The sequence below is a fragment of the Ambystoma mexicanum genome, chromosome 9 (genome assembly GCF_040938575.1).
Source record: "Ambystoma mexicanum isolate Mex_15411 chromosome 9, UKY_AmexF1_1, whole genome shotgun sequence".
Lineage (NCBI taxonomy): Eukaryota > Metazoa > Chordata > Amphibia > Caudata > Ambystomatidae > Ambystoma > Ambystoma mexicanum.
This window is the reverse complement of record NC_090931.1, coordinates 1,274,783,140-1,274,810,857: the sequence shown is the minus strand read 5'-3', so window position 1 is coordinate 1,274,810,857 and position 27,718 is coordinate 1,274,783,140. Positions and strand designations below refer to the sequence as shown.

The 27,718-nt window shown below is 49.7% G+C and overlaps 1 protein-coding gene across 1 annotated transcript; it reads right to left on the bottom strand.

Annotated features, from left to right (window-relative positions):
• Positions 1-401: 401 nt before the first annotated feature.
• Positions 402-26,502, bottom strand: C1QL2 (complement C1q like 2). The gene is made up of 2 exons (XM_069616602.1): positions 24,864-26,502; positions 402-1,011 (listed from the first exon to the last, which is right to left on the bottom strand). The coding sequence occupies exons 1-2, from the start codon at positions 25,446-25,448 to the stop codon at positions 832-834; spliced, it is 765 nt and encodes a 254-aa protein (XP_069472703.1). The 5' UTR covers positions 25,449-26,502; the 3' UTR covers positions 402-831.
• Between the last annotated feature and the right edge of the window lie 1,216 nt (positions 26,503-27,718).

Below are 27,718 nucleotides of genomic sequence, written 5' to 3'. Positions count from 1 at the left end.
TCAATTGCACCCAGGGGGCTGCTGCGGGCACTCAACCCGCTGTGGCACTACGTAAAAATCAGGAAACTATTACATGTGTTAATCTGCCGTTAAAGCGTACACCTGATGCGTGTTTTTAATGGAATTTCTTCTTCTTTTTTTTGCATTATTCTGTCTCATCCTTGAGTGTACGTCTGGATCAGGGGGCCCCGTTCCAATTTCCAAACAGACTGCTCTTTCAAGTATTATTATTTTATTTCCATTAAAAAAAATTATCCCGCAATTGTCATCGTGTTCCTGCCGCCTGCGCCTGTGCTGCCAACACGCTGATAACCGCATCCAGCGCCCCACGGCGCGCGCTCGCATTAAACGCCCGCCTTTCAAAGGATAAGTGGGACTGAGAGACAGGCTGACAAAGGAAATTGTCTAAAAACTTAAATTTAATGCTTTGCTGCAGACATAAAACGAGACTCCGGTGAGATCATACCAACCGCATAGAGACTTCCGTTCACATAAAACATGAATACGTTTGAGCAAACAAGCATGGGTAGCTGCATCGGCGAGTCTGTTTTCTAATTCAACACCGGTACTCCCAATTGTGGAATTAAAAAAAACAAGTCCATGGGAAGAAAATGATAATCCTTGTTTTAGAACTGTTTTTGAAAGTGTTTGCCTCTCACAGAAATGAGTTAATCCGTTCCCAGAGGCCAATGGTTCATGGGTAAACTGACAGATACATGGGTAACGTATTTTCCATTTCTTTGCGTCATACGACGTACAGATAAAGAGGACCGCGAGGGCGTGGCCTTGGCGGTGGTGCAGCAGCGCGTGGTGGCGTCTGGACAGTGGGGCTCAGTCCGGGTACAGTATGAAGCCGGAGAAGGTGCTGTACTTGTTGTTGTTGCCCCCGTGGGCTTTGCCCCCGTCCAACTTGACGTAGATCTCGTCACCCGAGTCCAGGTGCAACACCACGCTGTTACTGGCATAGTCATAGTTCTGGTCTGCATCCTGGGCGATGGCGCTGGCACGGACCTGCAGGGCGAAACCAAGGGCAAGACATGGTGGGTGCTGCGTACACATTGGCCAAATTGGCCAAACCGCCTCCCAACCCCACCACATTTCCACATTTCCCTTTTCACAAACCACAGACACAAGTAAGAGTTATTGCCACCACTCAATATCCCTGCTGCCCTGCCAATGCACAGACTAAGCCCCGTGGAGCACCTTCCAAAGACACTGAAACGACCAGATGCCACACCTCTCCCAACAGCTAGTATGACGCCATCTAAGGCCACCCATCCTCTCACTCAGCGCACACAAAGCTCCCTTCTGGATGCAGATACCCAGAATCGGCCCTGGGACTTGTGGGGTCAAGTGCGGCAAATGAAGTGTGGGCCCCTTAATTTACGTTTCATAACATCACATGAAGTGACATCACAAGATAATGACCTCTACGTAGGTAGGCAGGAGCGAAAACATCCCAAAAAAGAACAACATATCTATATAAATAATCAGAGAGGAATATTTACAATAACTACACTAGTAAAGTATAAAAGGTGCCCACCTTTTAAGCCCAACAATTTATAATGAAATATTCCAAAGAAAACAAAATCCAAACATGAGACGTGTGTTTTAATGGCACTTTTATCTGTTCTTGTGGGTAAGCGTCTGCATTGGAAACATGGCAACCTCGTGTGAAATCCTAGTACCTGAACACTTTAGCAAACAAACTTATTTTTAATGCTAGCCTCAAAAACCCACAATAGGGGTTGCATCCTGTGGCGCCCCCAGAGATTTTTCATTGCGGTGGCCTGATGAGGTCACTGCAGTGGCACACCAGAGCAAACACATAGAGGCAGGTGGGCTGGTGGGGCCCCCCCCCCTTGGCTAGACATTGATATGATTGATTGGTTATTTATAAAACGCTTAATATACAGAGGTCTCTAAGCGCAGACTCAGGGATCGAACCTGTGTTGTTCCGTGTCGTCTTGCTGCCAAGGCGAGCATGTTGCCCCTGAGCTATCCTCCCGAGCCCTTGGTGGTGCCTCTCGTTGCGTCCACCCATTGACATAAGTGGGTGGAAGCTGCCCACCCACATGTATCAACTTCTGCCCGGAAAATCAGTACAGGGCAAGAGCCAGAGAAAATATCCCCTCCAGTCTCCAGGATGAGAACCTCTCCTGTCACCTCCTTGGTAATATACAATGTCAGGAGAATATTACATTGAACTTAAATGCTTTTTGTCTTGGTAAATATGAACATGTGGAAATAAGGCAAATATCTAAAACAGTTTTATGCGATATGTTTAATTGTGCTGGAGGAAGGCACAGATTTTAAGCAGCTAACTGCTGCTTTGCATGTGCTTTCAAAATAAAAATGCCCCATTGCAATTCTTAACACGTTAAGGATGCCTTGTCCACAAAAACGCTCTCTTAAATAGGTCATCACTAGTAAATCACACCCACTTTAAATGCTCTGTTTAAGGAAGAACGCCTATTGGGTCGCTGTGAGGAGGGGGGGGGGCAGGTGTCTCTCCAGCATGCAGCAGAAGGTTGAGAGGTAACAAGTTGCCTCACCAGATGAAACAAAGGGGAGACAAACCTCGAGGGAGAACAGCCTCTTTGACAAAAGATAAGCTTCCCCTTCATCATGCATGCTGCAGCGTGTGTCGACCGTGCGCTCAGAGTGCACTGCAGCAAGCTTGGGTATGCCTAGCAGTGGCCCTGCAGACACCTCAAGTACCCTCAACACAAATCAGCAACCAGAGTCAGGGTACTGCCAGTCTTCAGGCATCAACACAGTGGAAAAACTTGCGTGCACTTCCCCTCTGCCTGCACTAACCTAACCCACTTTTCTTGCAGCTCCCATAGCATCAGCCAAATGGTAGCCGCGTGCGGATTAAAACCCAAAATATACTAAACGCTCGGTCCTCAAATACCTACTATAGGGTTTGACGTCCTCCCATGGAAAAGGGCATGTCACATGACTGTAAATCCCTTGTATTTTCCATATCTAATCTTCTCCACAGCTCCCTTCATACCTGCACATCTCCACAGAAATCGTGTGCCATCTGTTTTGGGAGGATAGAGCAACGCACTCGCCTCGGTAGCAAGACAACGCGATGCAACACAGGTTCGATCCCCAGGTCCGCGCTTAGAAACCTCTGGTTATTAAGCGTGGTATAAATAACCAATTCCATTTACATTACATTTGTATGGTCAAAATGCTCCCCAAAATCGAGATGAGTGCCTGTACAGCCCCTAATCCTCTTAGAACCTCACACCTCACCTACCCAAATTAGCCTGTAAATCTGCACTAAAGGACCAAAGTGCTGCAAGGGCAGCGGGAATCCTACTTACTGACTGGCACCTCCACCATGCTCCCGCTATGGACCCTACACCATATGGGCCAAGTGCGCATATGTAACAGATACACGTCATGAACTCCAAGGTCATCACAGCATCTGAATGAGTGCTGCCCGCTTCCCCCATTACCTACCAGACTGTCTTCTCGTCCATAGTATAGGGTTCACGTTAATACCAAAGAAAGAATCCCTCCGATAGCTGTACATTCTTTGTACATCTGATCATCCCAATAATCCCGTTCATACCATGAAGTGCATTCCGAAACCAGTCTAGAGTCCTGCCTACAAGAATGTCAAAATGCTGAGACGTGAAGTCATGCGTGATGCATGTAGATCGCCTGTGCATGTCAATGTATTAGCCTTTCCACATCACACAGCAACACCATCCTGCACACCTCGAAGGAAAACAACCCACCCCGTGCTCGACACGGTGGCCAACCCTCTCCAGCTTCCGCCCTCAGTAATGCAACACAAGAACACATCAGCACTTCATAAGTCAAAGTGCTCATAAGATGAGGTGTCAGTGCATGACATCACAACTTTTCAATATCCCACACACACGTATCCGACTCCGTCGGAACATCTAGGGTGAAATGGCCAAAGAGGCCCCTTAGAATACAGAATGCGGCATACATGTCCAGATACGCAGTGCTTTCACAGAAGCATATCACCCTAAAAAGCTCAACCGTGTTGAATATCCAGAGGAGCCAACCTGAGTGGACTGCACAGACTCATTTCGCAGAAGAAACGGGGCACAGTGGCCCTGGTAACTGGTACACCGTGCTAGCCACACCCTCTGATCAACGAACACCTTCCTGTCCCTTTGCATACAAACTTATATTTCACACCCTTATGTCAAGGGGTCAAAATGCTTCCATGGAAGCAAACATAATCAGTGGGTTGCCCTTCCTATAAACACCACCACTTCATAACATGTGCAACTCAATCTTCAAACATAAACCCCACACCTTAAACTAGACCAGATTAAACCTCTGCTGATTTCCCCTAGAGTTGTTCAATGGTTTATGTAGGTTTGGATGAAAGGAGAGCACTCTGTTTATGGTAATTGCATTATTTGAACATCCAACCTGATGTGCGACCCGTTTTTCTTTATAGACCAACAGCAAAAAGTACCCGTTCTCCAAAGAGGTTCTGTGGACAGACATGACAACACTCTCATCAACTGTAGAAAATCAATGGTTCTGTTGGTCGCTGTTCCAATTTGCTTATCGCTGTATGTGCTTTGTACTCTGACGTAAACTGTACTGAGAATGGGTGTGTGTGGCTGGCTGACATACCCCGGAGCAGATGTTGGGGGGATGCGAGAGTTGGTGTTCTGGTGCGTACTGGGACCTACTGTGCTCTCCCCCTACCTGTTACCTCACCCTGGCATGGTGCCGTTTGTTGCGGTGCATTGCAGAGCAAATGTCTAAGAAACCATGCATTCTAGGGTTGAGGACTGGTCCTTCTATGACCATGTTGATGTTTCGCTGATTTCAGGCAAATGTCTCATGTGTGAAGGTGCTGAAATCCCGGGAAAGGAGTGGGGTGTCCATATGTTACTAACAGCTAACTATGCAACATTTGGTGCAGATTGGTGAAACAGTGTGGAATTGGATGGGGAACAACACTTTGCCAGGCCACAAACCAAAAAACAAATTTTGACTTGTGCTGCATTGCAGGGGAAGGGATTGGTTGTCCACATGTCATGTAGCCAGTAATATTTGGAGAATCCCAACAGGCAACTATGCAAAATTTGATGCTGATTGGTGAAACAGTGTGTGGAATTGTTTAAGGAATACTACTTTGCCAAGCCACAAACCCACACATTTTCACTTTTATACATATAGATAGATATGGTGCCCTGCATAATATATATATGCTCCATATGCTCCAAGAGTATTTGCCAGACACGTTCAGTGGATGGGTGGCAGAATTAATTTTATTTTAAGTTATAAATGTGGTCACATCAATTGCCTCAAGTAAATACCCACGCCTAGAAAGGTGTAATTGAAAATCATATACATTGCACAATTGTTGCCTGTTATAAAAAGTTAAGGGAACCCCATGTTTGAATCATCCTCTGTGTGAATGAATAATAACAATGTGCAAACATGTGGTAACCCTTCTCCTGAGAACACACATATTCAAATAACCTATTCTCTGGTGAGGCTTGCCACTCACGAGGGTCTAAAACCACATTGCTCTCTGTGCTTAGAGGCACAGCTTCACTTAGAAGTGGATCTCCCACAATTTTGGCAAATTTGGGACACTTGAGGTTTAACCCTAAATTAGAAGGGCATCCCATACATGGCCTCCTTGCGCGCTGTGCTTAGAGAGGCCCATCTTCACCTCACTGATGAGGCAAAACGAGGCAGAAATGTGTGTCTGTACTATTATTCAGAGGAGAATTGCCCATGGGGGTAATTTGGGGGGGGGGGCAGAGGTGTTTATCCCCCCCAACTTTCATGGCACACCATTTTGTCCCCATTCATTTGGCTTAGGCACCTTTTCTTCAGATGTCATTACCCCGCCACCATTTTCAGCAAAGTTACTCCACTGGAATTGCCTTGCCTTTCGGTGGGCAAGTGTCCTTCTGAGCGGACCTGACTGGTATGCAAATGGATATTTCTCCACTGTGAAAGCTAGTTTGCTAAATCGCTGTTGTAGAAGCACCTTAGTGCGAACCATCCCAGGGAACACTTATTTGGCATTCTTCATTCTCAGTAGAGGAGCTCCCACATTTTCCCAAATGCACAATCTGTAGTTTCAAAGTGACCAAAGCATCACTCAGAACTGATGAAAGAGGATAGCGCTGAATTAACTGTTTTGTATTGCACCATAGTAAATAGAGAGGAGATTTGTTGACAATGTTAGACAATGTCAAGCAAGAATTAAATATTTTGACACTTGTCATTTGTAAGATTTAGCGAGAGTATGTATGAGATGACATTGTGACTGCAGTCATGGTACTTCTACTCCAGACAATCCCTTGTTTGATGCAATCGTTTGATGCAATCTTTTCTATCAGAGTAGTTGTGTGTGATTGAATGACTGCATGTATAACAACCCGGACATCCCCGTTCTACTGTAAATAATGCCTGCTCGTCACTGCAACCTGTTGAACTTTCCATTAGCCAGGAGTCCTCCCAGTATTGGAAACGCCAACATTTGAAACCTAGAGGCAGGGCTATTTCTCTGCTTGTCAGATGTAACTCCGGGGAGCCCCTTCTGTCGGTATACTCATTAGAGTTCAGAACCAAAGCCTCTTTTTACAGATGGCAACTTGCCTTGTAAAGTGTCCCTAATTCTAAATACATCAGTGGACTATATTGAAAGTTAGCACCCCCAGGCGAGCACCTCATTCAATCAGGTTACTCAGACCACACACTGACCCTCACGGTATAAACTCACGTTTCAAACAACCTCGTCACTACCAGGGCCCGCTCCACCATTTTCCCTCTATGCCCCCACCGTTTCCACTTCTCTCGTCTCTGCCCCTCCTCTCCCCTCCCACTTACCTGAAGTCCAACGGCCGCCATGGAAGTGGAAGAGGGGCTTTGATTGGAGCCTCGCTTCCATTTCCATGGCAGCCATGTTAGATTAATATTTCTTTGAAAGAAAGGGTTGCATGCTTGTCACTAGCTGTTTTGTCAAAGACATAACTGCCTATTTGCACCCCTGGATGTAAACTCGGCCTATTAACTCAGGCCACTACCACCTGGTACAGCCCGGTTCTGGGTCACAGTTTCTTTGTAGTCTGGGTCTCACGGTCTCTTTGTACTGCCTGAGAGCATCTCTCAACCAGACCCTTGCCTTAAAGTGTGGTATTTAAAGACAGCTACAGTAGACACAATAGCATTTGTTTTCATATAACATATTTTTATGTATCATTTGTGTAATGGATTGCACTTACTAATGTCACACACATGAATGTTTAGAAAAGGGGTGTATTTAAAGTAGAAATAAAGAGGGTTATGATTGTCAAGTTACGAAAATGGTTTGTGTCCTTTGTTAAATTTGTCAAGATTTATTTCAAGAATTAGTAAATCCAGGGCACCTGGGGCTAATAAATTGTCTAATGTTCTTTTTAAGGATAATCCAGCTGTCTGAGCTACCATTCTTACTGACTTATTCAACCAAATAGTTGCCTTTGAATCCTTTTCCCAATCATGACAAACAGCTTACATCGTGACAATTTATAAGAAGGGGTCCTGTGTAGATCCCCAAAATGATCAGCAGCCAATTTCAATCTTCGATGCTGACTGTAAGGTGTTTGCTTCCCTACTTTTGATCCATCTTGAACAATGGGCATTAGATGTGGGCATATTTCAGAAATGGCAGCTGGTATCAGCTCACCCTCCTGCAAAAGGTCAAGCCTTTCCTCCCTCCAGACAGCTTTAGATCTAACGTTCAAGCACTGGTCCTATCCCACCTGGATGGGGGCAATGTACTCTCAAAGGCCTCCCGTCATCCGGCCTTGTGCCCCTGAAAAGTGTCCTACACTCATCTGCATGCCTCATCAAGGGTCGATGCAGGTACGACCACATCACCCCGGCCCACATTGACCTTCACTGTCTCCCACTGCATGCACAAATCGCCTTCAAGTATTTCTGCATCATCTATAAGGCAGTTGCCCTCAGCTCACCCAGCTACCTTGCAGAGAAAGTCTGCATATCTGTCAGAAAGTGCACCACCAGAAGCCAGGACATGTGCAGACTTGAAATCCATTGTTGCAAAAAGGAAAGAACCATAAAACAAGCCTTCTCTGCCTATGCCCCAAGACTATGGATCCTCCTCCCATCGGCATCAGACTCTCCCCCACGCTCCGACAATTCAGAAAAGAACTCAAGACCCACCACTTCAAGGAGTCTCTCCTCCTAAACACCTAGGCCATCACATGGCCCCTCGTGCCTCCTGACTAGCTAGATGCCACCTGCCCCTCTCCTCCCCAACACCCGATATGGCTGTACCCCACCTCTGTCCCCCTCTGTATCCTACCCCCTCTGTATAACAGTTCTGTTGTTACCACAGAAAAGCGCTCTGTCATGCATCTGTAATGTTGTACACCTCCGTAAAGTGCTCTGTTACTTCTCAAACCAAGGCCCAAGCTCACTAAATAAAAAATAAAAAATAATAATTATAATAATAAAAGCACTGTCACAGCAAGTGAGGCCCCATCTACAAAACCTGCATCACTGGTCCTATCAAATGCTGGAATATGAAATGCCAGTGTTTACCACTGGACAGATGTCCTCCCACCCGGAAATACTGAAGCAGCTGACCGGCACATGCTATCCCATACATTGGAATCCAATGGCCAGATTGAAAGGTGTGTCATCCTCAAAATGAAGGAGAGGGCATAGTTACCAGGAATTTCTAGCACAGAACGCCATCTGGCCATTCACATGCCAGCCCCTACCTTCATCCACATACTGCCAAGAAATTAACACCTACTGGCTGGCATGACCATGCCATGTGTGACTTCACCAATGAACCATTCTTGACATAGGATGAATCCATCACCTGCATCTTTTAATGTATCCTAATGTGTCCCCTGGACAGCTTTAAACAGAGTGAAATGTATGCTTCGCCAGTGGTTATACAAGGCTGACCAATCCACCAACCTCTCCCACACTATGTGCTACGCACTGCTTCGCCACCCTTAACCTAACAGCATATTTCCTGATAAACAAAGGCCCAAAGGCATATAGGGCTTTAGCAACCATTAAGCGTTCTCATTAGAATAGAAGCAGGCTCTCAGCTCCTTTGATACTTAAAATAGAGGGTAAATATGGGCCAGTAAAGTGTGCACCAAAATATCATATCCTGCCTTGGTTGGCCCCATTCCACCTTTTACACACAAAATTAATCTGACAGCCATTCTCGCCAGAGCTCCACCTACAAAATCAAACTGTCTGCCCTCCTCTCCACAGCTCCACACACTATACATAAACTCACACTGCCACCCTCCTATGCCTGTTCTACCCACATCAACTCGCCCTTCCCATTCCTGCCAATCACATGTAGCCTCCATCTGCAGGCCTTCCTATGAGGAATTCGACCATTCGCACGGTGGGTGTGCACTCGCCTGGGCTTTTTTGAAATGTTCCAGGAAATTTGTGGGGCTAATCTGTACACATTTTCCCATGCTCACTTCACGACATAGGCATAGACACGTGTACTTTGGATGGACACATCCTACAGGGGCAGACCCCCCTGTCATATTTATTTGAGATATGGCAGGAGAAGTACACAATGCATCTCCAGAGGGGGGGCCAAACCTTCCCCCTGCCATGGCCAGCCTGATTAACTAATATAGGCTCCACAGATCTCCTATGTCCTTTTTTGGGCCCTGCAGCTAGTAGCAGCGATTCACATATGATGCATAGGGTAATTCAAACAGGACCACATGGGGACTGGCTACAGATGACATCAAAGGAGGCAGGAAACCCCAACAACCTTTTATATACAACTGTGTCAACCTGAAGCCAGCTCCCGCCCTCAGCATTGTTTGACAGAGAACTGTCATGTCTGGGACTGCGTGTTTACAGTAGCCCTCCTCGCAAGTGGACCCCATTCAGAAGGTATGAGAATGTGGTTTGCAGGAGTCAGAGAGTCTGTCTCGCTGCTGCTTCAAGGGAGACCTGCTGCTTTAATCAGGAACCGGAGAGCACTCCAGATAGGAAGACGGATGGGAAATAACATGACATGTTTTCACCCCTTTACCTTTTTTGTTGCAAAGCACTCTGGTTATGACCTCATGCATACAGGAGATTGTTGGTGGGGACCCAGGATTGGTTATTTAAGGTAGGCTTAGCCAACACCAATCCCTGTGGTTCATTTGGCATTAAAAGAGAGCTGAGACTTTTTTTGGTAGATCATCTGAAGAAGGAGTAGCAAGAAGAACTCCTCATTGGAACTTGGCTGAAGATACGGTCTGCCTTACATCTTCCGCCAGTGAAAGAAGGCTAGGATCTCCAAGAGGGAAGCAAGATCCCCTGCCTAAACATCCCCCAGGGAAGAAAGGCAGATAATGAATCCAGAGGATCCTCAAGCAGCCTCAGAACTGGTTCCCAGCCAGAACACAGTGTGCCCTGCTAGACTCTGCAGCAAGCTTCCTACGTTGGAAGTGCCAGAGAGTCTCTGAACTCAAAACCAAGGACAAGGCAGCTGGCTGAAACACACGTCCCAGCTTTGCGCCATCTGCCTTAAATGATAACATTAACCCAGCGAAGATGCTAGGAGAAGTGCATCAATGAGAATCTACCGCCCTCTGCCTTAAAGAACATTTTTGAGCCAGTCAAAACCCTTGAGCTGCAATCGACTGCAACAGTTACTGTTACGCTGCAGTCGCTTAAAGATGTCTCGACCAGTGGTTCAGAACCGTGGACGAGCACTGAGATTGCGATTCCTGACCCTTTGCCACCGTGTAGGCCAGCCTGCAGCTGTCCATCCAGCTTCAATCGCTGAAGGTTTTGCCGGCTGATACCCGCAGCTATCTCCCATCTTGAACTCTGTCACAGAAACTGCAAAGTGCTCTGAAACAACTCAACCATGTCGAGCACCAAAAACACCTACAAGCACAAGGTACGTTCTGGTTCTGTCCCCTTGGTCCTTCTCAAAGCCCCCGAGAGACATTTTATGACCCATTGCTCCCTTTGTGCTGAAGCCAAGTGTTATATAGTGCCGGTCCCTGCATGCTGAGCGATGGTGATGTCATGTGGAATGTTGATGTGTGAATGTGGGAATGTTTACCTGAAGGTTCCACACTCAGGCAGTTAGTGCTCCCCTGCCTGGGTGATGGATGCCAGTGTTAATTGTCGTTATATCCTAATGTAACAGTAACTTAAGAACTTGCAATAAACCTCTTAGATGTAACCATAAGAAGCCTGGAGATCACTTTACTAGACCAAGTAACCTCGAAGACTTTCTATTATTTACCATGCTGACTACCCTCCTGTCAGTATCCAAAGTGCATCCCTTTTCCTTCTTTGAAACAATCTGGCCTTTGCATTCCTTTACAGGGTAGGTTGTATTTTGTAGTGTTGGTAGAAATGTCTGTTATAATAATAATAATAAAGTAGATATTTTATACAACCTTGACCGGACAGTCCCTTTTATCATTGGGTAATAATTGTATTTTTGGTGTGTTGCAACTAACCAACAATCCACAACATTTCAGAGATAAGCCTGCCATTTCTGCCACTTTACCAAAATTGGACAAGGAGGTTTACAATTTGCTTGTGTTTACAATCTGTTTGTATCCCTTCTGGTTTACAAGAGGTGTGGGACTGATTGATGGTTTAGATACCGATATTCACCCCTGGACTAATGGTAACCCGGAAGTTGATTCGTCACACTTCCTCTCCAATTCCACACTCATTATCATTTTACTGTGCAGCCTTGCACCAATGATATCACTCTGGCAGCTTTTCTACCACCATTCCACCCACCACACATTCTGCAGACCACCTTCCCACCAGTGCACACCCATTATCAACCAGGCAGAATGTCACCAGTCATGCACAAAGTCAACCTTTCAATGTCCCTCTCTCCAGTCCTGCCCACCAATGCTGGAAACGGAAACAACTTCTCTCCCCTGCCCCATTATAGGGGGAAGGCCGTGGAGGGTCAGAGTCACGTGACCAGGGCTGAGAGGCAACAGGGAACAAATGTATATATGTGAATTATGAATCTGATAGTAATTCAAGCACAAAACCCTTCTAGGATTAACTCAAACTTGTTTTTGTGCTCTTTTCATTTGTCTCAATCCTCACTCTTTGGAGATCCTGTCAATGGATGTGGGGCTTGGGATGTTTCAGCTCAGGGCTTTAAATTAATCACCTATTCTCGTTCATACAGGTCCCCTAAACTGCTGCTTCTGGGTGATCTAGGGAGCCCCAGCTTGAGAGCAGAACTGTAAGACTGCTGGGCTAGCAAGACCAGTGGGTTTTGCCAAGGACCTCCTCTAAATCTTTATTCCAGCAAGACCAACTTCGACTGAGAGCAGCTCCTTCTTGTTCACGCACAGTTCCTCTTCTGCCACCCAGTGCAAGGAATGTGCTGGAACAAGACAAAGCGGCACTCTGGCAAAAGAGCGTCACCCAGACTGGGGGGAGGACCAGGAAGTGGGGACGGGCTGTCCCAGAGACTCAGCACAGATGTTACAACTCCACAGTGCCCTGCTCTTTCCCGAGGCCCAGGGGGGTTGCACAGACATCTACCAACAAGATCCGGAGCTGATTTATCGCACTTACTGCACAAACAAGTAACCGCTCTTCAACCAGCTTTGAGGATGCTAGAGCTGTCCAAACCGATATATATGTCATGCAATTTACAGGCATTTCTTTGTTACGGTGAATAATGTGACCTATCAATACAGAAGAGTCCATTATTCGATTAAAAGGGTCTCTTACTGAATCACTATAAGGCATGTTTAACATTTAAATTGTGGATTGTATGATGTTCCCACAATGCTCTTTGATTTTATGCAAATCGCCAGGATTGGGTTCTAAGAAGAGATACTGTGTTACAACCTGGGCAGGGGCCCTGCCCCTCCAAAGAAGTGAATGTTCCTGCAGTATATTTTTCCCATTTCCAGCCCTGTTGCCATCAACCAGAAACGGTCCTGCTTGCTGCCCTCACTCTGACTCAAACCACCGGCGATATAGCTACTAAATCTATCACCCTCGCTCTGGACCAAGGTCGGCATTAGACCCGGTGACCTGAGTGGTCGCCCGGGCACCACATTAGTACCCCGCCGCGTCAGCTCGAGGGAGTCCTTCAAGGGCTCCCCTGAGCTGCCGTGGTGGGTGAAGGCGACCTATTTAAAGGAAATGCACCCCCTACAGAACTAAGTAAATGCGCCTCCTACAGAATAAAGTAGTGGAACGGTGGTCCCGGCAGGGGAGAAGGTAGGCAGAAGCACAGTGCAACGTGTGACAAGGTGTTGCGGCCGGCGGATTGCTGTAGTCTAAGTGACTAGTAACTAAGGCTCCTATTACAACTTTACACTTGCACAGGGACATGAATGGACAAATCCTTCATATAGAATGGTGAATGTGGTTGTAAAAACTAGAGGAATGGTAAACTGATAAAAATAAAAGTTGGGGAGTGGGGGGCGGGTCAATTTTTTGTTCTCGTCCTGGGTGCTGCCAAAGCTAAGACCGGCCCTGCTCTGGACAATTCCACTCAGCCTCAGCCAGGGGTGGACTGGGAACCAAAAGAGGCCCTGGACATTTGTTTCAAAGTGGATCCATGTTGCACATTTTGAGCAAGCCCAAACCTTTCGAATGAGAACATTTGAAAATAAGCTACGAAAGAGGCCCACTGTGCAGAGGCCCACCGGAAATCTCCCGAGTTCCCTGTAGGCCAGGCCAGCCCTAGCCTCAGCTCATTGGCGCCCTCCAATCTGACACAGAATGAAGGACACCCTGACAGGATGGGTCGATACTTGGGGCTAATAACTTTTGGAACAGAACCCATGTCATGGCCGCGGTCTCGCTGCTTGGCTCGTCTGCTGTGCGCGCGCATGGCAGTGTAAGTAGAGGCTGAGGTGTCGTTATGACCAGAAAAGCCCTGAGAGGCGAGGTCTTTCCCGCCTCTTCCACTCCCTGTGGCAAGGCAGTGCTGGGAAAGACGCGCGGCTATCAATAACACTGCGGTTTCCCACCGTCTACACACACTCCTCCTCACCTCGCAAAGGCGAGGCGCACACTATGCTCGAGGATTGCCAACCTGTGTCCGTTTTACAACAGCACTTGGGTTTCCCAGCCCAACAGAGCCGAAGCCAGTCAATCTTTCATTGTCGGAATGAATGGGCTAACGCAATAAGTGAAATATTCAGAGTCCTCTCTGCCTGGGGGGCGGGTGGGGAGCACACTGCCTAGACCCATGGCACAAGCAGACCCCGCTCTCTTTTCACTGCAGCCCATTTCCATGCCACCCGTTTGCCACATCTCTGAGGGCATCTACCAAACTGCTAACAAGTGATTGCGCACGTGGTCATTGGAGATTTCAGGAGCGTACACAATAGATGACACACAGCCGTTTTCAGCGATGTGCCACGTGTGCACAGTTAGTCTCACTTTTTACATGACTTTGCTCGCATTTTGTTCCCCGATTTTTATGCTAGGTATGCCATACACAGACTTGAAGTAGCTCACAACACACACAGAATAATTTATACTGGGAAAATTTATAATGGGTGGCGTCCATCTAACCTGAAACAGATACCTATCTCTGGTCTGTACCCACTCATACACATACATACACGTCCATGCTCCCCCGTGCATGTATCTAGGTAGAGCTGGCAGTCCTTCATAGCCCATGTACCCGGTGTGTGCATGGGCATTATCTAATAGACATCCACTGGCTTCCAGTTGCAAGACATCATCATCACAGATCGTAGCCTGCGTCCAACTAGGGCAAGGGTCTGCAATCTTTGGCTCTCCGGATGTTTTAGACTACATTTCCCATCAGCAATGGCCAGCACCGTGAATTGTGAGGGACCATGGAAGTCACAGTCCAAAAAGAGTTGGAGAACCAAAGGTTGCAGACCCCTGCACTAGGGTATCTGGTCCTGAAATCTCTCTGCTTGGTGTCCAGACTAATAAGTCCTCAATCTATCCAGTCTTTAGTCTCCTTCAAGTTTCTAGTGACCATCATGTCCCCTTCTTTCATCTGCTTACTATGCACTTGTCTGCTGCAGGCCTGTTCATGGCTTGGTCTCACGTCAACTTTCTAGCCCAAACTCTAGTGTCGTTTGCATATTAGTCTCTGGCCATCCTCCTTTCGCTTTGTTGAATTCTCATTTCTTTATGCACTACTTTGTGCATAATATGACCTGGCTGCATGGGCTGGTATTTCCCCTCGGAGAGAGACCACCACTCAAAACCTAGAACATAGTAGCTTCCTGCCAAGCATGCTGTATGCACTGTATCTGCAGCAGAGCCTCCCCTATGGGTCGATATCACATCTTGTTTTTTTTCCCCCAGCCAACCACAGTACTTGGAATGTTTGCTGCAACAATACATGTATGTTCCCGAACCTATCCCATGCTTTGCGTAATATAGGTCTCTATTTGTCATGCAAACCATCTATGTATGACATGGCTCCTGGCACCCAAGCTATTGCATTATCTTGTTAAAAACGCCCTAGTCTGTGTTTCCTATGCTAAGTTGTGTTGCGTTATGAGTCCTTTATACTGTGTATGGTTTCAGGCCTACTGACCACCTGCAGTCTTAGTCTTTGAACCCTTTTATGTTTGCATTGGACTCAATACCGCATGTCTGGTTCTGAGCCTCTACACTCTCTGGCTCAGCCTATAGACCAACCTGTGCTTGTATCAGTTTCAGGGTTCCTCTTGTCTCGTTACACCATTCATCTGAAGGCACTGATCTCACCGTACATTGATCTCACCCATTCCGGGCTTCTTATCCTGGCTCAAGCCACATATTCGCCTGACACTGGCCACAATTCCACCCCAGTGACGTTTTCCATGACCAACCGTAGTATCAGGGGCATCACAAGCCCCATTGTAACCATTGCCGTATGGGTTCCATGGTTACACCGGCCTCTATGTACCTATTGTCTCACCCCACAGCAGACACTTTCTCCCAACTCTTCAGTCTTTTTAAATTCGGTAACCTTTTAGCCTCCGAACATTGATACAGTTAAATCATCTGTCAGCAATGTGTTCCATTGGCACTCTTGTATTACTCTGACACCTTTCCGTAACAATATTCCAGACCCTGGCCATTACGCACCTAGTAGTGTCATGAGCTCCAATTGTGAGATTTATTGAATATTTGATCTCACTAACCCCCTGTATCTCCTGGATCCCAGAAACAGGTAAATACTAGGTTCCCCATTCTAATTCTTGACTCAATCCCTTTTAATCCCAAACCTGCCTTCTGGCCCTACCTATGATATAGTCCCTTGTGTGCCTTTGATTGTCCTAGTTGGGCACATTTGTGATTGTGTTACATTTGGTGTCATGCCTACCTCGCGTTGCACCTCCTGCTCCATGCCCCCCAAATCTCCTGAATTACATCTCCCTCCCTTCACCTATTTTACTCTGAGCAATAGCCCCCACCCAACCCCAAACTCTGGTTTCAATGTCCCCACATGTTTCATTCACTGGTACTAGCAACACTTCTTGAACCCAATTCTACCCCGCCCTTGGACGACTCCACCTCATGCAGCCCAGGCCTCCAATGTCCATCATTCCTATTTGCCCTTTATTCCTATAATATTGTGTCCCTGTCCCACCAGAGTCTCTGGAATATGCACCTGAAATGTTTACTCTGATCCCACTTTCAAGTTTCCATTCCATACAGATCAAGTCCACGTTTTCCATCGTAATTATGGCATTCAGCACTTTTTCTTCTGACCCATGCCTCATACTATCCTAGAAAATGGTACCACCCCGCCCCATCACCATGTCTGCAGATGACACGCACAGGTATGTGGCCACAGCTCCAGGTTACAGCACAAAGCCAACTGGTGGCCCTGTCTCCAGACTAAGCCCATTCCACGTCCAGACAAATCTAGCTGTTCTTGCAGCGGTCGGTGCCATTGCCTCACTGCCCAAGGACTCATCATTGCCAGGCTATTCTTGCAGTGGTCCATGATGGTACCATGCCTTCTGCCCCAGACTCACCTGGCCATCCTTGCAGAGGTGTATGCTGGTGCTTCACTAGGCAGTTCTTGCAAAAGTCAGCCCACGAAGTACCGTTCCCTCACAACCCCAAAGTCTAGACAAACCTGACTGTTCCTGCAGAGGAGAAGCAGCATGCAGGCGCCATACCCGATATGGCCCCAGGCTTCAAACGTACTTATCTGTTCTTACAGAGATCAGCACGCACAAGCCCCAGACAAAACTGGCCATCCATTTTGAAAACAACGCTGATATCGTACCCTCTGCCACAAGGACCACACTCATCTGACCATTCTTGCAGGCATCAGCCCAGATACTGTTGCAGTGCCCACCTTGTTCCATGAACCAGAGACACCTGGCTGATCTTAAAGAGGTCAGGCCATAAAATAGTATGTCCCCACACCTGCCACTGGCTCAGAGTAACCTACCTGTTGTTACAGTGTTCAGCCCATATCATTGTACCATACACACCAAACCTTTACGCTGAGACTAAAATGCGTGATGCATGTTCCTAAAGAAGTCGGCCCACATGCAGGTACCATGCCATGCTGCCCACGAGCATGGGCGTTTTTTGAGAGATCAGCCCACATGCTGGTGCTGCCCTGTTGTATCCTCATTGTTGTTCTTTATATTAGGTTGAGCTGGCGCTCCCTTCAGTATGCGGGTGGTGAGAATGTTATGATTGGAATGGAGGTGGAACATGGAATGGTAGGTGTGGCTGTGGTCTTGGAAGTCACTTCGAAAGAAAAAATAATTCAGGAAATTAAAGGGTATGAAGTGTTATGTAAACTCATTGAATATACTAGAAACGGTTGGCCTGAAGAGAGATTAGTAGATGAGAATTGTCTTCAATTTTGGGAAGTTAAGGATGAATGTTTCTTGGAGGATGATTGTTGAGAGGAGACAAATTAATACCACCTCAGAGTTTGCCAGAAGGATCAATAGAGAAAGCCCATCAAGGATATCCAGGTTCCTCGGGTACTAAATGCAATGTTCGTTCCAAGTATTGGTGGCCTGGAGTTGATCTCATGGTAGAGAGAATTTTGAGATGTTGACCTGGGATTATAGCTCTAGGTGGATGGAGATCAAATTGGTCATGAAATTGTTAGATTCATGCAGCCTGTGTTCAGGAGAGAAGGATATCCTAAAGTGATAATCAGTGACTATGGTGTACAGTTCAGAAGCAAGGAGATGATGGATTTTATCAGAATGATAGGTATTGAATGGACATTTTCTGCAAATGATCATCTCCAAACTAATGGGTTGGTGGAGAGATGTAACATAATAATTGTAGAAACTGTGGAACAAGCTCTGAGCAACAACATGTCAGTTAAAAGGGCTTTAGAGGAGAAGTTGTGGTGCTGCAGAATATCAGTCAGGGGTGATACAGGCAAATCACCATTCGAGTTGGTGAGAGGCAGGGTACCCAATACTGTATTGAATCCAGTATGGGTAAATCTTATGAGATTAAAGATAAATGATGGTAAGAGTCTAGATTACAAGCAGAATCAGCGGTCCTGTAGAATGGGAGTTGTACCCAGTGATTTCGTCAGGATAAGGAAGGGGAAGATGGTGAAAAAAATGGGGGAGTCGAAGTACTCCAATCCTGTGAGGTTCAGAGAAGTATTCAAGAATGCAGTCAGGATCCAGGATGGTTCAATATGGAATTTGGATTGTGTAAGTAAATTGAAATGGCAAGGAGAGACTGTGAGCATTGAAGAAAGAAAGAGGAATGCCGTTGAGTTATTTGAAGAAGAGGGTGGAAGGCAAGGAAGGTTGAGGAGTGGAGAGCAAGGGAGTGTGTCAACAGAAATGGGTGTGGATAATGTGAACGGAAGGACGGGTATATCGAGAAGCAGGATTAGGAAGCTTTCAGCTTGGTCAAAAGACTATGGGCCTCATTACACGGATGGCGGTAAGGATTTACCGGTACCGGTAAAATACTGGTACCGGTAAATCCTTACCGCCTTACTATAAGGTCCCTTTGCGGGTTGGGGGATTTAACGCCTGCTTTTTGCAGGCGTTAAAAACCAACCCGCAAAGGGACCCAGGGATATAATTACGGTACCGCAATTTGCGGTACCGTAATTAGCGCCTTCCCCATTCCCATTGAGCCCTATGGGCCAAAAATGGGAATGGGGAAGGGCAATGGTGGAAGGGGGAATTACCGCCCCGCCAACCTTGGAATGGGGCGGTAATTCCCCTTTCTGCCAAGGCGGTGCCAGTATTTTACCGGCATGAACCATGGCGCTAATAGCGCCATGGTTCTCCGCCATCCGTTTAATGAGGCCCTATGTCTATGTCAGGACCCCCCTTGTCAATTAAACTAATGGTGAACAATCACAAATTGTAGAAACCTAGAAATTTTACTAGGTATGCCTCTAAGACTCTTTCATAATTGAAGATGATTGTAATGTAATAGCTTATGTTGTTTTGTTGTGTTAGGTTGCTTTGCTCATTTTGTTGTTTGTTATAAAGGGCGGGGTGTTGTATCCTCATTGTTGTTCTTTGTTATGTTGGGCTGGCGCTCCCTTCACTGTGCGGATGGTGAGAATGTTATGATTGGAATGTGGAATGGTAGGTGAGAGACTGGACGGTTGGCAGGTGAAGAAGGATGCGGGGGGAGCGCCGGGTCATCTGCAATAAAGACTCTTTGAATTCACTCGAGTCTCACCTGGTTACTGGAAAAGGTGCTACATGCCCCTTCCTCCCTAGAGCCAGAGTCCTGACTCACCCGACTGTTCTTCCAGCGGCTAGACCACGTGTTGGTGGTGTCTCCTCCCTTCCCTAGACTCCAGACTCACCTCACTATTCTTCCAGAGGCCAGTCCACATGTTGGTGGTGCGTTCTCCCGTCCCTAGAATCCAGACTCCCCTGACTATGCAACCAAAGGCCAATCCACATGTTGACTCACTTAACTATTTTTCCAGATGTCAGTCCACCCGTTGGTGCCTACTCCTCCACTACCTAGAGTCAACACTCACCCGACGGGTCTTCCAGGAGCCAGTCCACATGAGTGTGATGTCACCTTCCCTTCTTCGAGTCATGGCTCACCTGCCTGTTCTTCCAGAGGCCCGTCCACATGCTGCTGCCACCTCCTCCCCTTCCTGGAGTCCTGACTCACCTGATTGTTCTTCCAGACGTCAGTCGACGTGTTGGCACTTTCTCCTCCCTTACCTGGAGTCAAGACTCACCTGACTGGTCTTCCAGGGGCCCGTCCACATGCTGGTGCTGTCTCCTCGCCTTCCTTGAGTACTGGCTCACCTACCTGTTCTTCTAGACGTCAGTCCACACGTTGGTGCATACTACTCCACTACCTGGAGTCAAGACTCACCTGACTGGTCTTTCAGGAGCCATTACACATGCTGGGACCGTCACCTCCCCTTCCCGGAGTCCTGACTCACCTGACTGGTTTTCTAGAGGCCAGTCTACATATTGGTGCCTACCCCTCCACTACCTGGAGTCAAGGCTCACCTGACTGCTTTTCTAGAAGCCAGTTCACATGCTGGTGTTGTCTCTTCTCCTTCCTCGAGTACTGGCCCACCTGCCTGTTCTTCCAGACGTCAGTCCACGCGTCGGTGCCACCTCATCTCCTTCGTGGAGTCCTGACTCAGCTGATTGTTCTTCCAGGGGTCAGTCCACGTGTTGGCACCTTCTCCTCCCTTACCTGGAGTCAAGACCCACCTGACTGGTCTCCCAGAGACCAGTCCACATGCTTGTACCGTCGCCTCCCCTTCCTGGAGTCCTGGCTGGTCTTCCAGAGGCCAGTCCACATGCTGGTGCCGTCCCCTCCTCTTCCTGTAGACCTGATTCCCTTGACTGGTCTTTCAGAGGCCAGTTCACACGTTGGTGCCTAGTCCTCCACTACCTGGAGTCCAGACTCACCTGACTGCTATTCCAAAAGCCAGTCCACATGCTGGTGTTGTCTCCTCTCCTTCCTGGAGTCCTGACTCACCTGATTGTTCTTCCAGGGGTCAGTCCACGTGCTGGCACTTTCTCCTTCCTTACCTGGATTCAAGACTCCCCTGACTGGTCTTCCAGAGGCCAGTCCACATGCTAGTGTTGCCGCCAGCCTTTCCTGGAGACCCGAGTCACCCGACTGGTCTTCCAGAGGCCAGTCCACATGCTGGAGCTGTCTCCGCCCCTCCCTGGAGTACTGTCTCACCTGCCTGTTCTTCCAGACGTCAGTCGACGTGTTGGTGCCTACTCCTCCACTACCTGGTTTCAAGACTGACCTGACTGCTATTCCAGAAGCCAGTCCACATGCTGGTGCTGTCTCCTCTCCTTCTTGGAGTCCTGATTCACCTTCCTGATATTCCACAGGCCAGTCCACATGCTGGTGTGCCCCACCCCGAGAGAACAGAGCCACCCCACTGTTGTTCCAGAGGTCAGCACACAGGGTGTGCCGTTCCCCCATCAACTCGTTCTGCAAAGGCGAGCCTACATGCCGCAGTGGCCCCTTAGTTCGCCATACTGGGTCTCGTCTGTCCACTCTTGCGGAGGTGTTATCACCGCCACGCTGCACGTCTCTGATTCACCTGGCTAACTCTCTCTACAAGGGCATCGCACAAGCTGGAGGCGAGACCCGACCGCGTCCCCTCCTCCGGGCACAGCTTCGCCTGGCGCGTTCTGCCCTTACCCCGCAGACTGACCCCCTACCAGCACGCGCCCCTGCACCCACCTGGCTGTATTTGCTGTGTTCGGGGTACATGATGGTGCCGGGGCTCATCCCCCCTGCCTTCGACATATCCTCCATTCCCAATGACCGCAACCATCAATTTAGCTATTGCAGAGCCGGGAATCCACTCGCCATGAACTTTTAATAACAATGAACTAGTCGTTCTCACTGAGTCCATCCTCAAGCTGCCTTAAACCTCGTGGCCAGTCCTGTGCAGATCAGACCATTTTCTGCACCCACTCTGCCCAGCGCTCAGATTCACCTGGCCGTTCATCAGTAGGCCGACCCACTTGCCCCACGCATACCTTATCGAAGGCTCAGAAAAAGCTGACCGTTATTGCACAGGTTAGCCCCCAGCCACCACCCAAACACCACGCACTCCAGGCTTGCCTGGCCGTTCTCGCACAGGTCACCTCCCTCCCTCCCTCCCACCCACACACCACTCACTCCCAAGGCTCACAATCACCTGACCGTTCATCACGCACCCCTCATACACACACAACACACAAACCACTAGATGGCAGGCCTCCAACTCACCTGGCCATTTTTGCAGAGGTCAGCCCAAGTGTCCCCCACGATACTAATTTCCCAAAGCTTAGACTCACCTGGCCGCTCTTACACACACACGCCACTCCACCCCCACGCCACGCATTCCCCAAGGCTCAGACTCACCTGGCCGCTCTTGCATAGGGCACCCAAACATTACCCTTCACACACCCCACACCACGCAATCCCCCAGGCTCAGACGCACCTGGCCGCTCTTGCAGCCGCTCTTGCATAGGGCACCCCAACATTACACTTCACCCCCCTTTACCCCCACACCACGCATTCCCCAAGGCTCAGACTCACCTGGTCGCTCCTGAACAGGTACGCTCACATGCCCCTCAGACGGACCTGGTCACTCTTGTATAGGGCACCCCACATTACCCTTTACACACGCCACACCACGCATTCCCCAAGGATCAGGATCAGCTGGCCATTCTTGCAGAGTTCAGCCCAAGTGTTGCCCACACTACTCACTTCCCAAGGCTCGGACTCACCTGGCCGCTCATGCACAGTTAAGCTCACATGCTCCCCCGCCCCCACGCAAGGCCCAAGGCTCAGACTCACCTGGTCGTTCTTGCACAGGTAAACTGACATGCACCCCCGCGCCCCCACCCTCACACCACGCATTGCACAAGGCTCAGACTCACCTGGCTGCTCTTGCACAGGTAAGCTCACATGCCCCCGACCCCCACACCACGCACTGCACAAGGCTCAGACTCACCTGGCTGCTCTTGCACAGGTAAGCTCACATGCCCCCGACCCCCACACCACGCACTGCACAAGGCTCAGACTCACCTGGCTGCTCTTGCACAGGTAAACTCACATGCCCCCACCCTCACACCACGCATTGCACACGGCTCAGACTCACCTGGCTGCTCTTGCACAGTTAAGCTCACATGCACCCCGCCCCCACGCAAGGCCCAAGGCTCAGACTCACCTGGTCGTTCTTGCACAGGTAAGCTGACATGCACCCCCGCACCCCCACCCTCACACCACGCATTGCACAAGGCTCAGACTCACCTGGCTGCTCTTGCACAGGTAAGCTCACATGCCCCCGACCCCCACACCACGCACTGCACAAGGCTCAGACTCACCTGGCTGCTCTTGCACAGGTAAGCTCACATGCCCCCGACCCCCACACCACGCACTGCACAAGGCTCAGACTCACCTGGCTGCTCTTGCACAGGTAAACTCACATGCCCCCACCCTCACACCACGCATTGCACAAGGCTCAGAGTCACCTGGCTGCTCTTGCACAGGTAAGCTGACATGCACCCCCGCCCCCACAGCACGCACTGCCCAAGGCTCAGACTCACCTGGCCGCTCATGCACAGTTAAGCTCACATGCACCCCTGCCCCCACACAAGGCCTCACCTGGCCGTTCTTGCACAGGTAAGCTGACATGCACCCCCGCGCCCCCGCCCTCAGACCACGCATTGCACAAGGCTCAGACTCACCTGGCTGCTCTTGCACAGGTAAGCTCACATGCCCCCGACCCCCACACCACGCACTGCACAAGGCTCAGACTCACCTGGCTGCTCTTGCACAGGTAAGCTCACATGCCCCCGACCCGCACACCACGCATTGCACAAGGCTCAGACTCACCTGGCCGTTCTTGCACAGGTAAACTCACATGCCCCCACCCTCACACCACGCATTGCACAAGGCTCAGACTCACCTGGCTGCTCTTGCACAGGTAAGCTGACATGCACCCCCGCCCCCACAGCACGCACTGCCCAAGGCTCAGACTCACCTGGCCGCTCATGCACAGTTAAGCTCACATGCACCCCTGCCCCCACACAAGGCCTCACCTGGCCGTTCTTGCACAGGTAAGCTGACATGCACCCCCGCGCCCCCGCCCTCACATCACGCATTGCACAAGGCTCAGACTCACCTGGCTGCTCTTGCACAGGTAAGCTCACATGCCCCCGACCCGCACACCGGGCACTGCACAAGGCTCAGACTCACCTGGCCGTTCTTGCACAGGTAAGCTCACGCACCACTCCACCCCACACCACGCATTCCCCCAGGCTCAGACTCATCTGGCCACTCTTACACATGTAAGCTCACACTCCACTCCGCCCCCACGCCACGCATTCCCCACGGCTCAGACTCACCTGGCCACTCTTGCATAGGCCAACCCACATTACCCTTCACACCCCCCACACCACCAGTTCTCCAAGGATCAGAATCAGCTGATTGCTCTTGCAGATATCAGCCCAAGTGTACCCCACACTACTCACTTCCCAAGGCTCGGACTCACCTGGCCGTTCTTGCACAGGTAAGCTCACGCACCACTCCACCCCAGACCACGCATTCTCCAAGGATCAGAATCAGAGGGCCGCTCTTGCAGATGTCAACTCCATTGTCCCCCACACTACTCACTTCCCAAGGCTCAGACTCACTTGGCCGCTCCTGCACAGGTAAGCTCACATGCACCCCCCCCCCCCCCACACCACGCACTGCCCAAGGCTCAGACCCACCTGGCTGCTCTTGCACAGGTAAGCTGACATGCACCCCCGCCCCCACATCACGCATTGCCCAAGGCTCAGACTCACCTGGCCGCTCCTGCACAGGTAAGGTCACATGCACCCCCGCGCCCTCGCCGCGCACTGCCCAAGGCACAGACTCACCTGGCCGTTCTTGCACAGGTCAGCCCACATGCTGGTGCCGTCCCCTCCGCGCATGAGGATGTGGTAGGTGAAGAAATAGATGCCCGGCACCTGGCAGGTGAACTTGCCCGTGGAAGGGTCGTAGTGGTTGCCCAGGTTGGTGACCACGTCGTCAAACTTCAATACTTCATAGCCCTCGTGGGGGCTCTTGAGTCCAACGTAGAAGGCGATCTTGGGTCCCGCGAAGGCCGTGGTCACAGTGCCCCCAGTGGTGTCCGTTGTCCCGGCCACGGCCAACCCCGGGAATCCTGGTTTGCCGGGATCCCCTCTCTCGCCAGGGGGACCCCGCGGTCCCGGGGGCCCCGGTTCCCCCGGTGGCCCCTTGGTCCCGGGCTTCCCCATCCTGCCCTGATCCCCCTTGGGGCCCTGGATGAAGGGAGGCGGGGGCACGGCGCTGAGGTCCTGCAGTGCTTCGACGGCCGTGCTGCTCGGCTTGGCGCTGTAGGGGTCGCAGATCATGCGGCAGGTACCCATCATCTCGTAGTGCGCCGAGGACTTGGGGGGCTGGATCAGGAAGGGGATGGCGACGAGCAGCAGCAGCACCATGACGATGCCGAGCACGGCAGCGATCAGCCGCTTCCTCTGGAAGATCCCGGACAGGAGGGCCACCAAGTCCTCCTTGCTGTACGAAGTAATGGTGCCGGGCTGGGGGTGGTGGCCCCCCAGTGACACGGGTGACGCGCGGAGCCCCGGCTGCCACTGACACCGAGTAACTTTCCAGTGACCTCAAGCTGAGCGCGCAGGTCCCGCGGGCAGCCTCAGCCTGCCACTGTCACTCTGCCTCACAGCGCGCGCGGGGCGGCGAGCCATGGTGGCATCCCGGGGCCGGAGCGGGCTGCTGTGCCAGCCTAATGGGAAGCACCTGCAAGGCAACGGCAGCGGTGGGGGCGTGGCAGGGGGCAGAGGAGGAGGGAGAGGACAGTGACTGAGGAGACGGGAGGCTCAGGGGACGAAGAGGCTCACGATAAAGGGGAGGACGACTCGCAAAGAAACAGGAAAGAAGAAGAAGGGGCTGTAGGTAGAGGAAAAGAGGTAGCCAAGTAAGGAAGGAAGACGGGCACAGAACAGGACAGGTGATAAGAGGCGAGCAAGAGAGAGGGGGGAGGCAAGGGAGGCGTTGAGGGCGAAAGATGGAGAGAGAAGAGCTTAGGGAAGGGGGAGAGAGGCAAGTTGACGGAACAGAAAGAGAACTTGGGACCGCGTTGTAAGGGCTGTATCAGATTCCAGAGAGGGTGGGGTACGGAAAGAGCCCTCCCCCCTCAGGGCGGAGACAGGTAGACCGACGAAAGGGGAGAGAGGGCATTCAAAGGAATGGGGGTGAATGTACTGGAGAGCGTGAGTGAGAGGAAGTCAGGGGAAAAGGAGACAGGCTGGCCAGAAAAAGAGGGGCCGGGCGCCAGAGGGCAGCGAGTGGACCCAGAGGGGGATTCAGAAACGGAGTGCACAAGAGATGTAGCGAGAAGGTGAGATAGAGAGAGCGAGGGGGGAGTGGGCAGAAAGGAGAAGCCCAAGAAATACAAAGAGGGAGAAGAACATTCAAAAGAGGCCAAATGAGGAGTTGAGCGAGATAAAGAAAGGCGAATGGTAGACCGAGAAAGAGGGGAGAAACACGGAGGAGTTGGATGGGGCAGGGAAACTGGTTGAGAGACAAAAGGGGGTGAGCAGCGCCAGAGAGACGTGTGGAAATGCCTAGAAGAAACATCTAGAAAGTGAACACACGGACAGGAAAGCGACGAAAGTCAACGATGTTTGAGAACAAAAAATATAGCAAACGACAGAAACAATAGAGGAAGTGAGTGCAGACGTATAAAGAGAAAGAAACAAACGACAGAGTGACAGGGCGGGTGCACCACGCGGAAGAAGAGACTGCTTTCAGTGGGAAGATGAGCGCACACAGGGGGAGCAAGAGCGCAGAGATAATAAGCCGAAAGAAAGCGGGTACCCACGGGTATGGGAGGCAAAGGGGATAAGGGCCGAGAAAGCGGGGGAGAGGCAGGGGTGGGTTTAATCTGCAGGAAAACGTGGCGTGGCTGGAGAATGAGAATGCATTTTTTTATTTTTATTTGGTTGACTGATTAATCAACCTTTCAAATTCATTCTCAAAAAAGAAAAACGCATTCGGTACATTCGTTTAAATGAATACATCTGAATATATACCAAATCAACAGCAGCTGCTAAGTTAAATTGGAAATACAATAGTAATTCTTAATTCCATCTTGAGCAAGTAAATAAAATATGCATTTAACTGTTGAGCTTAAAGTAGACTGTAAACATAAGAGCTGGCCCTATGTTCCGGGAAGGACCAAAAGGACATACAAACCTGGTAAACAAGCGGGGTCTGGCCTTCCCATGCAGATTTAGAAGCACACTTATGGTTTCAGTGTGAATTTTTAAAGTGGGTGAGGTGTTAGTCAAATTGGCCTAAAAAAGGAAAGCGGGGAATCCTGTCTCAGCCATGGGTGTTCAAATCAATTGACAAAGGCATGCCATATTAAGTGCAAGCCACAAACCAGGGGACCAGGTAGGAACAAAACAACTTAGTAGCTGTTATTTATTCACTGTGTTTGTGAGCTATTTCTAGGCAAATAAGGTTTGTGCAATCATAAATAAAGCAAATGGGCAGAGAAAATGCACAAGTTCACAGAGAGCTAAAGTAGACTACAGTGAGATCAGAAAGAGATTGCAAGGAAGAGCGGCATAAAAAGAGAGCGACAGGGGCGAGGAATAGACACTGGACCCAATGAATAGAGGGACTAATGCTTGGACCAAAGGTCGGCTGGAAGGGAGCTAAAACGAGAACCTAATGACTGCGGTGG

Excerpts from the sequence above, each read along its gene's own strand:
- C1QL2 (XM_069616602.1), bottom strand. The coding sequence starts at position 25,448 with ATGGTGCTGCTGCTGCTCGTCGCCATCCCCTTCCTGATCCAGCCCCCC. Across the intron at positions 1,012-24,863 it reads ACCTGTGCAAGAACGGCCAG|GTCCGTGCCAGCGCCATCGC; the intron begins GTGAGTCTGTGC and ends TTCGCCCTGCAG.